The sequence below is a fragment of the Salmo salar genome, chromosome 09 (genome assembly GCF_965601325.2).
Source record: "Salmo salar chromosome 09, fSalSal1, whole genome shotgun sequence".
NCBI classification, from domain to species: Eukaryota; Metazoa; Chordata; class Actinopteri; order Salmoniformes; family Salmonidae; genus Salmo; species Salmo salar.
Genome location: NC_138299.1, coordinates 35,008,602 through 35,024,100, shown reverse-complemented (window position 1 = coordinate 35,024,100; position 15,499 = coordinate 35,008,602). Strand labels below are relative to the sequence as shown.

Genomic DNA, 15,499 nt, shown 5'->3' with positions numbered 1-15,499 from the left:
TGTGAAAAGATTTGATTTGAAATAGAGAGCATTTACAAAAGTCTGGCATGGCCTATAACCATAACTGTGTATTGCTAAATAACAACACAGACAATGTCTGTATTATATTTTGGAATATGTTGAGTTGTTTGAGGAGTAACGTGCCAGTGATGTATCTGTGTCTGTTTAGGTGAATTTGGCTCAGTGCGTGAGGCCTTCCTAAAGATGGAGGACAGCAATGTACAACAGAAGGTTGCAGTGAAGGTGCTAAAAAGTGAGACTTTAGACTTTACATTTTAACAGCCTCTTATATAATAATAATTTATCAGATTTATATAGCGCTTTTCTACCAACGTAGGAACTCAAAGCACTTTACATAGTAGGGGGAAACTCCCCTCATCCACCACCCACCTGGGTGATGCATGGCGACCATTTTGGTGCCAGAATGCTCACCATACATCAGCTATCATATGGAGAGGTGAGGAGTGATGTATACCAATTAGGAATGAGGGGGATGATTAGATGGCCACGATGGGAATTTAGCCATGATACCGGGGTTAACACCCCTGTTCTTATGAGTGTGTCAGTGGATATTAGTGGATATTACATTGAAACACATGATAATTGTAGCTGTATAATGTGAACTAATAAGTCCTTGGAAGTTATGATTATTGTTATGTTCTCTGTCCTTTTTACATCAGCGGATATCAACTCATCATGTGATATTGAGCAGTGCCTGAAAGAGGCTGCTTACATGAAGGACTTCCACCATCCCAATGTCATCCAGCTCATTGGTTAGTGAAGACACATTTTACTTCCGTCGACTCACTTCAATTAAATCTAACTTTATTTATATCCTTAGGGGCAATTAAGAAAGGCATTGCCAGATTTCAAATACTAACAGCTTGCACATATAATACAACCACAACAACAAGTAGGCTACTTAGGATCAGAAACTGAGTGTTTTAAGAGTTGCCCATCAATCAATGTGCTTTGACCAGGGCCGGCACTAGCCTTATGGAGGCCCTAAGCGAGATTTGGTTGGGGGGGCCCCCACCTCACGGCAAAACATTTGTGTCCCCCCTCTTGACGTGGAGAGTAAAACATATTACGCTTTAAGTTAATTTCCTCCAATTCTGCACATTTTGCCAAGGGGTATAGAGAAAACGTTGCAGTTTTAAATGAAGTTAACTGCAATTCTACAGATTTTACAATGGCCTGACATTTTTATTTATTTACATTTTATAATGAGTTTCATGCAATTCTACTCATTTTGCCATGGGGTGGATATCTAATATGATATGAGTGAAAATGACAAACAAAATCAATGGGGGCAACCTGGAGGTCAGGGTCCCTGGGCGAATGCTCTGTCAGTATTCGGCCATGATAGCTGGCTAGACAAACTACTCATCTAAAAATTGTTAGTTGACATGGCTAATTGAGTGACTGTCAGTAACTGACATAACAAGAAAAACTGCTGATGCACAACCACATTTTTAAATTGCACCTGGTGTATTCTACTAATCTTACTCTCATTAGTGAGTTCCTAAAAACGAAAGGGGGGGGTTTAGCAGCCTGCGGCCCTAAGCGACCACTTATGTCGCTTATGCCTGGAGCTGGTCCTGGCTTCGACTGACTTGTTCTGCTGAGTTGTTGATTGAATATATTTTTATTCTCTAGGAGTGAGTTTGCACAGGCGGCCTCAGCAACGGTTGCCCATCCCCATGGTTATCCTGCCCTTCATGAAGCATGGGGATCTTCACACCTTTCTGCTCATGTCCCGCCTTGGAGATGAGCCCTTTGTGAGTGTCACCTATACATTTTATCCATACTAAAATAGATACCCAATACAGGGACACAAACACAGTTTATTAGGTATACCCATCTAGTACTGGGTGGGACCCCTTTTCCTCCAGAACAGCCTAAATTCTTCAGGGCATAGAAACGTTGCTCAATTGGTATCAAGGGACCTAACGTGTGCCAGGAAAACATTCACCACACCATTACACCAACAGCCTGTACCATTGACACCAGGAAAGATGAGGCCAGGGACTCATGCTGCTAACGCCAAATCCTGACTCTGCCATCAGGAACTGGGATTCATCGGACAAGGCAATCTTTTTCCACTCATCAGTTGTCCAGTGTTGGTGATTGCCTTCCCATTTTAGCCGCTTCTTCTTGTTTTTAGCTGATAGGAGTGGAACCCGGTATGGTCGTCTGCTGCAATAGCCCATCTGTGACAAGGACCGACAAGTTGTGTGTTCCAAGATGCCGTTCTGCACACCACTGTTGTACTGCCCCGTTATTTGCCTGTTTGTGGCCCGCCTGTTAGCTTGCACAATTCTTGCCATTCTCCTTCAACCTCTCTCATCAATGAGCTGTTTTAGCTCACAGGACTGCCACTGACTGGGTGTTTTTTCTCTCTTGCACCATTCTTGGTAAACCTAAAACACTGTCGTGCATGAAAAGCCCAGGACGACACGCCTGTCACCGACAAACATACCACACGTAGGTCACTTGTTTTGCCCATTCTAATGTTCAATCGAACAGTAACTGAATGCCTGTCTGCTTACTTTTATATAGCAAATCACGGCCACGTGACCCACTGTCTGTAGGAGAGCACCATTTTTGTGAACAGGGTGGTTTACCTAATAAACTGGCCACTGAGTGTATATTGATACAAACAGTAACACTAACAGTAACTTTATACAACGGGTGGGTCTAATCCTGAATTCTGATTGATTAAAACCGTATTCCAGCTGGTGTCTATTCCATCATTCCCACCAGTGACGTTAAAATGCCTATTTACTCTGTTCCATCCACTGTCTCATCAGCCCATCCAGGCAATTTATAAACTTGATCTCCACTATAAAATATATGCATCTAGACATTATCTTACATTCAAGGTTAGTTGTCAGTTTAGATGCATGTTTTAAATCATTCCATAATTTCCTGTTATAGACTGTACTGGAAAGACGAGTCTTAGTGTGGGGTCAAATATTTTTTTCCCAGGACACTTTCTAATTGATGCTTATCTTCAAATCATATTTTAACAAAGTAATGTTGCGGTCTCTCCCTCACACAGACAGTGTCACTGCAGATGCTCATTCAGTTTATGTTGGACATCGCTCGTGGAATGGAGTACCTGAGCAACAAAAGCATCATACACAGGGATCTGGCTGCACGCAACTGCATGTGAGTGAATTACCAGCAGAGTAGACAGTGACTCCATCTCAAATGCCACCCTATTCCCTATAAAGGGCACTACTTTTTATCAGAGCCCTATGGGCCCTGGTCAAAACTAGTGCACTAAATAGCAGGGTTCATACACATTTTGACAGATGGAATATCATAACCTTTCCAAGACTTCTCCATGACGTTTAACCAAATTTCCATGAACAACAATTGGCGGTGTCTATGTACGTATGAAAAATATGCGTAATGTGGTATCAACACTGGGAGGCTGCTCTCTGATCACATGTACTATCTCCTGTTGTTGTGAAAGGCACTTAACCCCCACAAAGTAAAATACCGGTTAGGCAACTATATAAAACACGTGGTCAACCCTAGTCTGGAGAGCTACTGGGTGAAAGCTTTTGATCCAGCCCTGCTCAAACACATCAGAGCCAGTTTATCAAGGTCCAGTTGGGTAGCTAATCTCTAAAATGTGGTTTGTTAGAGGGGGGCTGGAACAAAAGCCTTGTACACCCATTAGCTCTCCTGTAGGATGGTTGACCACCCTTGATGAAAAATATTACAACCAAATACATTTTATGCCTTTTGAAATAATTCGCTCATTCAATATATCAAAGATCAAGTGGCTGTTGTTGGCTACAAATCTTTTTATTCAGCTGAAGCAAACCCACACATTTTCTTCAGGAAATGTACCTTTTTTTAGTTAAGTTTCTAAGCTAACTTGGTGTTTACTCTGAAGGCTGACTAGCATCTTGAGTTGAATGTCCCATACAGTGGATGCCCAAAAAAATTACTGTTCGCGATTCACAAATGATTATTATTATGATTCACATGATTCGATTCATTGCAACTGAACCAAAACCCAACTATTACAATGTTGAAGTGAATAATTCCTTTCATCCCAAAAAATGGTTAGCCTGTAGAAAGTTTTTGGTGACATGACGAAAACATGAATACATGCTAATAATAGTTCAACAGTTAACTAGTGCAGGGGTCTTTCACTCGGGGGGCCCCCTTCCAGCATTGGGGAACATCCCGTGATCTGGACAGTTCTTACAAGTTATAAACACCTCTCTAAGGTATGCAATGACTGACAAGAGGAACTGATGATGCACTACCCAATTTCGAAATGTCACCTTGTGCATTCTACTATTACAACTTTCAAGAGTACGTTTAAAGCCGGTTTGAGTTCCTTAAAAACATTTTTTTATATATCTACAGTGCCTTCGGAAAATATTCAGCCCCCTAGACTTTTTCCACATTTTGTTACGTTACAGCCTTATTCTAAAATTGATTAAATAAATAAAAATATTCAGCAATCTACACACACTACCCCATAATGACAAAGCAAAAACATGTTTTTAGAAATTTTTGCATAAGTATTCAAACCCTTTGCTATGAGAATCGAAATTGAGCATCCTGTTTCCATTGAAGAATCCTTGAGATGGTTAAAGTCCACCTTTGGTAAATTCAATTCATTGGATATGATTTGGAAAGGCACACACCTGTCTATATACGGTCCCACAGTTGACAGTGCATGTCAGAGCAAAAACCAAGCCATGAGGTTGAAGGAACTGTCCGTAGCGCTCAGAGACAGGATTGTGTCAAGCCACAGATCTGGGGAAGGGTACCAAAACATTTCTGCAGCTTTGAAGGTTCCCAAGAACACAGTGGCCTCCATCATTCGTAAATTGAAGATGTTTGGAACCACGAAGACTCTTCCTAGAGCTGGATGCCCGGCCAAACTGAGCAATCGGGGGTGAAGGGCCATGGTCAGGGAGTTGACCAAGAACCTGATGGTCACTCTGACAGAGCTCTAGAGTTCCTCTGTGGAGATGGGAGAACCTTCCAGAAGGACAACCATCTCTGCAGCACTCCACTAATCAGGCCTTTATGGCAGAGTGGCCAGACGGAAGCCACTCCTCAGTAAAAGGCACATGATAGCCCGCTTGGAGTTTGCCAATGGGCACCTAAAGACTCTCAGACCATGAGAAACAAGATTCTCTGGTCTAATGAAACCAAGATTGAACTCTTTGGCCTGAATGCGAAGCTTCACATCTGGAGGAAACCTGGCACCGTCCCTACAGTGAAGCATGGTGGTGGCAGCATCATGCTTTGGGGATGTTTTTCAGCGGTAGGGACTGGGAGACTAATCAGGACTGAGGGAAAGATTAATGGAGGAAAGTACAGAGAGAACCTTGACGAAAACCTACTCCAGAGCACTCAGGACCTCAGACTGGGGCGAAGGTTTACCTTCCAACAGGACAACGACCCTAAGCACAAAGCCAAGACAATGCAGGAGTAGCTTCAGGACAAGTCTCTGAATGTCCTTGAGTGGCCCAGCCAGGGCCCGGACTTGAACCCGATGGAACATCTCTGGAGAGACCTGAAAATAGCTGTGCAGCGATGCTCCCCATCCAACCTGACAGAGCTTGAGAGGATCTGCAGAGAAGAATGGGAGACTCCCCAAATACAGGTGTGCCAAGCTTTTAGCATCATACCCAAGAAGACTCAAGGCTGTAATCGCTGCCAAGATATGTATGTATAGCACCAGTCAAAAGTTTGGACACGCCTACTCATTCAAGGGTTTATCTTTATTTTTACTATTTTCTACATTTGCACACTCTTGCTAAGAGTGTGCAAAGCTGTCATCAAGGCGTGGCTACTTTGATTTGTTTAACACTTTTTTGGTTACTACATGATTCCATATGTGTTATTTCATAGTTTGGATGTCTTCACTATTATTCTACAATGTAGAAAATTGTTTAAATAAAGAAAAACCCTGGAACGAGTAGGTGTCCAAACTTTTGACTGGTACTGTATGTACAGTTGAAGTTGGAAGTTTACACACTTAGGTTGGAGTCATTAAAACTTGTTTTTCAACCACTCCACAAATTTCTTGTTAACAAACTATAGTTTTGGCAAGTCGGTTAGCACATCTAGTTTGTGCATGACACAAGTAATTTTTCCAACAATTGTTTACAGGCAGATTATTTCACTTATAATTCACTGTATCACAATTCCAGTGGGTCAGAAGTTTACATACACTAAGTTGACTGTGCCTTTTAAACAGCTTGGAAAATTCCAGAAAATTATGTCATGGCTTCAGAAGCTTCTGATAGGCTAATTGACATTATTTGAGTCAATTGGAGGTGTACTTGTGGATGTATTTCAAGGCCTACCTTCAAACTCAGTGCCTCTTTGCAAGACATTATGGGAAAATCAAAAGAAATCAGCCAAGACCTCAGAAAAAAAATTGTAGACCTCCACAAGTCTGGTTCATCCTTGGGAGCAATTTCCAAACACCTGAAGGTACCACGTTCATCTGTACAAACAATAGTACGCAAGTATAAACGCCATGGGACCACGCAGCCGTCATACCGCTCAGGAAGAAGATGCGTTCTGTCTCCTAGGGATGAACGTACTTTGGTGCAAAAAGTGCAAATCAATCCCATAACAACAGCAAAGGACCTTGTGAAGATGCTGGAGGAAACTGGTACAAAACTATCTATATCCACATTAAAACGAATCCTGTATCGACATAACCTGAAAGGCTGCTCAGCAAGGAAGAAACCACTGCTCCAAAACCACCATATAAAAAAACAGACTACGGTTTGCAACTGCACATGGGGACAAAGATCGTACTTTTTGGAGAAATGTCCTCTCGTATGATCAAACAAAAATATAACTTTTTGGCCATAATGACCATCATTATGTTTGGAGGAAAAAGGGGGATGCTTGCAAGCCGAAGAACACCATCCCAACCGTGAAGCACAGGATGGCAGCATCATGTTGTGGGGGTGCTTTGCTGCAGGAGGGACTGGTGCACTTCACAAAATAGATGGCATCATGAGGCAGGAAAATTATGTGGATATATTGAAGCAACATCTCAAAACATCAGTCAGGAAGTTAAAGCTTGGTCGCAAATGGGTCTTCCAAATGGACAATGACCTCAAGCATACTTCCAAAGTTGTGGCAAAATGGCTTAAGGACAACAAAGTCAAGGTATTGAAGTGGCCATCACAAAGCCCTGACCTCAATCCTATAGTGAATTTGTGGGCAGAACTGAAAAAGCGTGTGTGAGCAAGGAGGCCTACAAACCTGACTCAGTTACATCAGCTCTGTCAGGAGGAATGGACCAAAATTCACCCAATTTATTGTGGGAAGCTTGTGGAAGGCTACCTGAAACATTTGACCCAAGTTAAACCATTTAAAAGCAATGCTACCAAATACTAATTGACTATATGTAAACTTCTGACCCACTGGGAATGTGATGAAAGACATTAAAGCTGAAATAAATAATTATCTCTACTATTATTCTGACATTTCACATTCTTAAAATAAAGTGGTGATCCTAACTGACCTAAAACAGGGATTTATTTCTAGGATTAAATGTCAGGAACTGTGAAAAATTGAGTTTAAATGTATTTGGCTACGGTGCACAATTTTAAGACGCAGCCTGTCACTTTACTCTATTTCTTAACTGGAACAGAATTTACTAGAGCTTGGTTCTGCCTCAGGGTTAGATTGTGACCATCTTCACTCCTTTATTCATAGGCTGAGTGAAAACTTGACAGTCTGTGTGGCAGACTTTGGCCTTTCAAAGAAAATCTACAGTGGTGACTACTACAGACAAGGATCCGTCTCAAAGCTGCCTGTCAAGTGGATAGCACTGGAGAGCCTTGCTGACAATGTCTACACTACTCAGAGTGATGTGGTACGTTACGTACAACCAGACGCACCCTCAGTGGTCATAGCATCACTTTCAAAATTATAGTGACACTGTAAGAGCAATATTTTAGTTGGGGATCCCTCTTCAAATCAGCTTTGTGGAAAGGGTTACATTTGTTTTGTAATGTAACTCAATACATCATAGATAAAATGCAGATTTTGTTTTCAGATGTGTCAATTGAATTTTAGCATTTTTAAAACCATGTAGTGGCCTCAGATGTTCACTAAGTCTGTTTCATCGATAAGATGTTTTTCGGGAACTGTCAATTCGTTGCCTTTAGTGCCCCTAGAAGTTAACTGATTGTTTCCCACCAGTGGGCATTTGGAGTCACCATGTGGGAGATCATGGCACGTGGACAGACCCCCTACCCTGGGGTGGAGAACTCTGAAATCTACGAGTACCTCATCAAGGGAGAGAGGCTCAAACAACCACCTGACTGCCAAGATGACATGTGAGTGATCCACTGGATGTGGTAGAAAAAAACTCAGGCATTGACAAATCGTGATGGGTTCTATTATACTTTTCAAATGACTTAAACAATTAAATTATCATTGGTGCCAGAAAATTGTATATTTTACTGTATTTAACCTGGTACCTCATTGAGAAGACTTTTACAATAATGATCTGACAGTTTGAATCTTTTTCCAGTTACGAGATCATGCATAGCTGCTGGAGCCCTGTTCCCAAGTGCCGCCCCAGTTTCCAGCACCTGATTGACCAGCTGGAGGGGCTATGGGCCAGCCTGTCCTCAGGGCCTAATTTTATGAAGGAGGCCCTTCTCTACGTTAACCTGGAGAGTGACGAGGGGGAGCCAGGGTCACTGGGCCCAGGGGAGGACCCCTTGTGGTCAGCAATGCCCTGGCAGTGTGTGGGAATGGAGGAGGATGAGAAAGACTGGCTCATGGTGTCTTCTGGGGCAGCTCTGGCTATTGGTGGAGACTACCGCTACATCATTGGCCCTAACTGCAACTGTACTGAAGAGGAGGGTGGGAGGCAGGGTACCTCAATGGATACCTTGCAGCAAGAAGTCAGGGATGAGGAATATGAAGACACGATCATTAATGTGTGATTTATATTTTGAACAACATGCTGCCTCCCTTGCCCTACAGATTTCAGACTGACCAGTTGGTTGTGGATGGTTGGTCACTCACTACTGCCCTCCAGTGAAGTTTCTGAAAACAACTTACCAGCATTACTTGGATTGAAGTGCATATCTCAATGAACTTTCTACCCATTTTATTGCCAGTCATTTGCAGTGTCATTTTGTACTTTAAACTAAGGACTTCACATCGACACACACAATCAGCCTTATGATTACATTGAACAAAGAACAACACTACTGATATTTAAAATTATACATTTGACTGATAAACAGAACTTTATAATGGAAGATTCTATAGTATTAGGCAGCATTTGATTAAAAAAGCAGTCCCTATGTCCTTAGTGTACACTGTACTGTAGCGGGTAGGTATTGAACATTGGTATTTGCTGCTTTGCGAACGATCTCCCTTATCTCTATGATAAGCATCTCCTGTCCAAAAGTGTGCTACACGTTCTTAATCTGTATTCTCATTTAACCTTAGAATAACATTACACGGGACCACCACTGTAATAATCCCCTAACATTGTGACTGAGTTATTTAGAATTATAAACTGGGTGTTTCGAGCACTGAATGCGGATTGGCTGACACCCGTGGTATAGCAGACCGTATACCATGGGTATGACAAAACATTTATTTTTACTGCTCTAATTATGTTGGTAACCAGTTTATAATAGCAATAAGGCAGACCTCAGAGGTTTGGTATATGGCCAATATACCACACCTCCTCATGCTTTATTGCTTAAGCATACCATTGAGATTTTATGGAAACAGGAATATATGCAGAACATTGTGTATGTATTCAAGAAAAATACCAGAGTGAATATGGATATGTGTTAAGACATTAGCCTGATGAAATGTGAGCTTGTCGTTCACTGATGTTCAAAGTGCTTACACACACCCTTGATTTAGCTTTTGGAGCATTCCGTGTATGGGATATCAAGGGACATGTTTTAATATTTTAAATGTAATTTTTTGTATATTGTGTTAAAATTATTTCCAGAGATACAACCTAGAGAATTAAACAGAGACTGCTGGTGCTTTGTGTTGTGATTCTCTCTGTCCAGTACATCCCAACCAGCAGGTTTATAGTTGTTTTAGAGTTGTGCATCAAGCTACAATGTAATTCTCACCTGAAGTGTAAGTAAATAAAGTATTGGTTGTCTGTGATCGTATGATATATTTTTCTTTGCACCTTTTGGGTGAGCATGGAATAAAACCCATGTGCAGTCTAACTTCTATGTGCCCCATCTGAATAAATGAAGGTCAAGAAAGTTCTATTGTAAATTGTCAGATACTGAGATGTCTTATCACAACTTCAAAAGGTAATTTCAACTGCCTCAAATTGAGTGCAACTGTCTCTTAACTTTAGCCTTCATCCAAAACCACTACTGTGTTGATCTCATGCGCTGTCAGTCTGATTAATCAGGCAGCAATACACAATTAGTATATACAGCCCGAAACTAATGTTTGCAAAATTGTTTAAATGTTCCTTATAAGCCAGAATTGAATAATATTACATTTAAACATACTGTACTGGTTGTCTGTGCAGTTTGTCCTTCCACTTCTCTATTGAGACAATATCTACAGGAAAGTATTGTTTAATGAGAGCTGGTAGTAGGTATATGGTTCTCGATTGAGTTTCATATTGGATATTCTGTTCTCTTTGCCATGGCATGCTTGGTTTAATAGCTATTGACAATGAAAATAATCCAGGGGAGGCTGGAGAACAATCCACCCTTTTAAAAAGGTTTTTTTAAGTCCCCACCCCCACACAAAAAAAGTGTGGATTGTTCTCCATCCTCCCATGATTTAGAATATACCATTTTCATGGCATAGAATATTGACATGTAAACAACATTTCCACAATGAGCACTTGTCCCTCAAATACATCTTTACAGTTGTTTCTTGCATTTTTGCCATATTGTCAAAACAAAACATGGTATCAAGAACAAAATTAAACTAGCCACCTGGCTATCCATAATCTTGACAACTCAGACTTCTGCTCCATTGAAACATGCACATTGTTTTTATGTCAGCTAACCCATCTATAGCTATTGAATAGAACCAAATATCCAATATAAAACTAATTTTACCTCTGTGCCAATACAAACCATATAACTACCTGGTAAACAATACTTTACTGTGGATATTTTGTCTCAAATTTCAAACAGCTAACAGACAAACCACACAGACAACCAGTAGAGTAATTTTTAAAGTAATTTTATTCAACAATCTAGCTTGAAAGGAACATGACATTAGTTTCGGGCTGTATATACCAATTAATATGGTATTACAGCCTGATTAATCAGACTAGACCTGTCTGTGTTTGCATCAAAATGAATGAACATCCCCAGGCCCATCCAACAGCGTTAGACTCAGGAGTGGCTATAAATTCTGTAAATGCCAATCAGCTCGCTAGGTAACTACTGCGGTCTTTACCGCGTGCCAAGATGGATCCGCTAGTCCTACTGTTCTCCTCTCAACAATGATAGGTAACTACAGCTGTAAACAATGTCTTGCGTCGTCGGCGCTTATGACTAACTACAGATCCATAGGCAGTAGGCAACGTTACCAAACCACAGAACAAAATACAAGGTTGCTGGTAAATTCGTGCATTGAACATTTTAAGGTGGTATGCTAGCACGTGTGGCTTCCCCTGAACCAACATGCCCACAAGCATGGTCCGTCATTACACTACAACTGTACAGTCGCTCATGCGCACACCATATCGACATGTTTAACTCATACCTTAGATCCTATTTTTCTACCCCAACCTTCGTCTTTGTTTAAGGTCCCCTACCAAAAAGCGGGGAGTTTCAAACCTCCCCATGGCGGCGTTTGGTTCGGTACCACCACAGCATGCATTTTCACCCTCGGTTTTGAATCATGTGACACAATGGCGCAAAGTCTGCGCAGTAGGACGTGAACGTGCCTAAGTGACGTTGTTCTACAGCACGCATGTTTCCTCCAGCTGGGGGATGCGAGTTTAACTAAGGAAAAATAACTAGAGGATTATACAAAGAATCGACGATTACCATCGCATATTTTGATCTGCTCAAAAGTGCATAAGGTAAACCATGTGTTTAGTAAAACACACGATCCTGCCGAGAAAGACCGAGATGAATTTGCAAGCTCCAAGTCCTCTCTTTCTAGCCTGAGGAGAAGCCCACCATGTTGACTTGGGAATCACACGCAATTGATTTCTATCGTGTTGTGCACGCGCTGGTGTGTTGTTACAAGTCTTGCGTGCTTAGGCCTGCAAGGCCCGAGCCACGTTTTTAGTCGTCGCAGTGCACGGCATCGAGGCTATTGGCAGAGAAAGATCTCGATTCATCGTCTTAATCCACTCATAGTAGTACGGTTGGGAAAGATAACCTACATTACATTCCTGCCACCACTTGGTGTTATCAGCAAACCACAATGTATGCTACCACGGTCCGCCGCAATACAGTAGGTCCGCCAGTTTTGTTTGTTTACTTGTGTTGTCTCGTGTGGAAATGCAAAATGGCCGCCGCTTTTATAGAGGTATTTAATTTAATGATTTATTATTGTGTTTTTGAAATGGAAAAGGTTTTTGCCAGTAGTAACATAGTACATCTCTTAAATTACTATCAAACGCTTATGTTAAAGGTTCAAGTAGGCAGCTATTTTAAGATCTAAACTTGACCCAGAAACTATTATTAAAGAAATTACAGTGTCTGCGACATGTTTGCCAGTGTTTCCATTTTCGATCAAAAGATTGTGTGATATCAACATCAAATTTTGTGTGAGTAATATGATTTTCGATTAGAGAATTTTCAGGCCAAAGTTTGCCATTCATTATCTTCAATAGGCCTACATTAAGGCCTAGCCCTAGCCAGCAGATTCCGACCCTGTAGTTATAATTGTTTACACTGAGTTGCACTGGGGTCGGAATGCAATCATGTGCTGTATCCGAACACCCATACTAGTGTACTACATACTTAGGGTGCATTTGTAAATTCGCTCTGGATTCCAGAGCGCTCTTGTCTGAGTGTGCCAGAGCGTAGAATAACTGATGAATTGAACCCGTTCGATATGACTGGTGTCAGTAAATTTTGGGGAAAAAGTTATTAAATTGTTGCAAGCAGCACAGTTGGTCACCCACGCTCTACACTACATGAAAACAGCCTAACTAGCTCTGCTAGGGTGAGTAAAATGGTCAGTGAGGTATTCTCTCATTTGTGTCTGGAAGTAGCTAGCAAGCTAGCCAACTTTAACCATTTAGCTTGGGTGCTTGACTGCCGTTGTGAGCTCAGAATGCTCAACCCTACGCATCGGCCAGAAAGTCCAGTGTGCGCTTCGAAGGCTCCGAGAGCGCGAAACTCTGAATTTAAACACCTAGAGCACACTCTGGCACTCCAGAGGGATTTTACGAGCACACCCTTAAACTGCATAGTATGTACTCATTGTCGCATACTATTTATGATGTAAAGTTTAGTAAAAAGTTTGCCTGGTTAAAGTTGGCAACGGCTTCACATATATAACTGGCTAGTTAGGTTAAATAGGAAGTTGTCGCTCAACAACAGCAAGCTTATCAAGTCCTACTAAAGCACTTGGGTAACGTTAGCTACGTTGTTTAGCTAAAGTAAAGGCATGGCAGGCTGCAAATAACTGTTTTCAGAGATGTACGATTAAATAGTCGTGATCATTTTAACCTTTCTGACGCAGGCGTTCCGCTAGCGACCCACCTCGACAACATCCGGTGAAATTGCAGAGCGCCAAATTCAAAATACAGAAATAGTCATAATAAACATCCATAGAAAATACAAGTGTTATACATAGGCTTAAAGATGAACTTCTTGTTATTCCAGCCGCTTTGTCAGATTTCAAAAAGGCTTTACGGCGAAAGCATACCATGCGATTATCTGAGGATAGCGCCCCGTTTACAAAAGCATACAAACTAGAGGTCGACCGATTATGATTTTAACACCGATACCAATTATTGGAGGACCAAAAACCCGATGCCGATTGTTTTTTTTGTTTATTTATTTATAATAATGATAATTACAACAATACTGAATGAACACTTATTTTAACTTAATATAATATATCAATAAAATCAATTTAGCCTCAAATAAATAATGAAACATGTTCAATTTGGTTTAAATAATGCAAAACAAAGTGTTGGAGAAGAAAGTAAAAGTGCAATATGTGCCATGTAAAAAAGCTACGGTTTAAGTTCCTTGCTCAGAACATGGGAACATATGAAAGCTGGTGGTTCCTTTTAACATGAGTCTTCAATATTCCCAGTTAAGAAGTTTTAGGTTGTAGGTATTATAGGACTATTTCTCTCTATACGATTTGTATTTCATATACCTTTGACTATTGGATGTTCTTATAGGCACTTTAGTATTGCCAGTGTAACAGTATAGCTTCCGTCCCTCTCCTCGCTCCTACCTGGGCTCGAACCAGGAACACATCGACAACAGCCACCCTCGAAGCAGCGTTACCCATGCAGAGGAAGGGAAACAACTACTCCAAGTCTCAGAGTGAGTGACGTTTGAAACGCTATTAGCGCGCACCCCGCTAACTAGCTAGCCATTTCACATCGGTTACACCAGCCTAATCTTGGGAGTTGACAGGCTTGAAGGGGTGGGTATAATTTGTGGAACGTTCCAACAGGAATCTGTTCCAAAAAACATAAAGTAAAAGGTTGCCAACCAACAACGCATACAAGGTAGCAACGCATACAAACCTAGCTAACTAGCTGCCGAATAGGCATCAACTCACCACGTAGCTTATTCTTAATGTTTGTCTATAGGCAACCAGAGTTAGGACAGACATTTTTCGGAATAAAAGTTGATGAGTGAAAAATGCAATGAAATAGACCACTCCCTACCCGGTATCTTATTCTGCCGCTATACAACTTTGTATGCGTTGTTTTTTTGGCAACCTTGTTATTTACGAAGTTTTTGGAATAGATTCCTGTTGGACCGTTCCACAAATTATACCCACCCGGTTTGAAGTCATAAACAGCTTGAAACACAGCGAAGAGCTGCTGGCAAAATGCACGAAAGTGCTGTCTGAATGAATGCTTACGAGTTATGTTATGTCAATGTTATGTCATAATTACGTAAAATTCTGGCAAATTAGTTCGCAACGAGCCAGGCGGCCCAAACTGTTGCATATACCCTGACTCTGCGTGCAATGAACGCTAGAGATGTGACACAATTTCATGTTAGCAGGCAATATTTACTAAATATGCAGGTTTAAAATATATACTTGTTTATTGATTTTAAAGAAAGGCATTGATGTTTATGGTTAGGTACATTGGTGCAACGACAGTGCTTTTTTCGCAAATGCACTTGTTAAATCAACACCCGTTTGGCGAAATAGGCTATGATTCAATGATAAATTAACCTCTATGGGCTAGGCGGGACGAATTCGTCCCACCTACGTAACAGCCAGTCTAATCCAGTGGCGCGATTTTTGAATCGTTTGAAATACTATTACTTCAATTTCTCAAACA

The 15,499-nt window shown here is 41.2% G+C and overlaps 2 protein-coding genes across 8 annotated transcripts in view; both read left to right on the top strand.

Moving 5' to 3' along the window:
- Positions 1–10,176, top strand: part of LOC106611249 (tyrosine-protein kinase receptor TYRO3) — a 31,917-nt gene extending 21,741 nt beyond the window's left edge. For both annotated transcript variants that reach the window (XM_014211260.3, XM_014211259.3), the window contains exons 13-19: positions 170–253; positions 681–773; positions 1,660–1,781; positions 3,065–3,174; positions 7,732–7,891; positions 8,221–8,357; positions 8,555–10,176. In XM_014211260.3, the coding sequence (XP_014066735.1) occupies positions 170–253; positions 681–773; positions 1,660–1,781; positions 3,065–3,174; positions 7,732–7,891; positions 8,221–8,357; positions 8,555–8,975 (1,127 nt within the window). In that variant the 3' untranslated portion in view covers positions 8,976–10,176. The remainder of the gene's footprint in view (positions 1–169; positions 254–680; positions 774–1,659; positions 1,782–3,064; positions 3,175–7,731; positions 7,892–8,220; positions 8,358–8,554) is intronic.
- Positions 10,177–11,268: 1,092 nt separating this feature from the next.
- Positions 11,269–15,499, top strand: part of LOC106611247 (uncharacterized) — a 35,396-nt gene continuing 31,165 nt past the window's right edge. For 3 of the 6 annotated variants that reach the window (XM_082955748.1, XM_014211258.3, XM_014211250.3), the window contains exon 1: positions 11,269–12,459. The gene's annotated coding sequence lies outside the window, so the exon portion shown is untranslated. Of the gene's footprint in view, positions 12,535–14,442; positions 14,520–15,499 lie in introns of all 6 variants that reach the window. The other 3 variants (XM_014211251.3, XM_014211253.3, XM_014211254.3) reach the window with 3 other exon arrangements.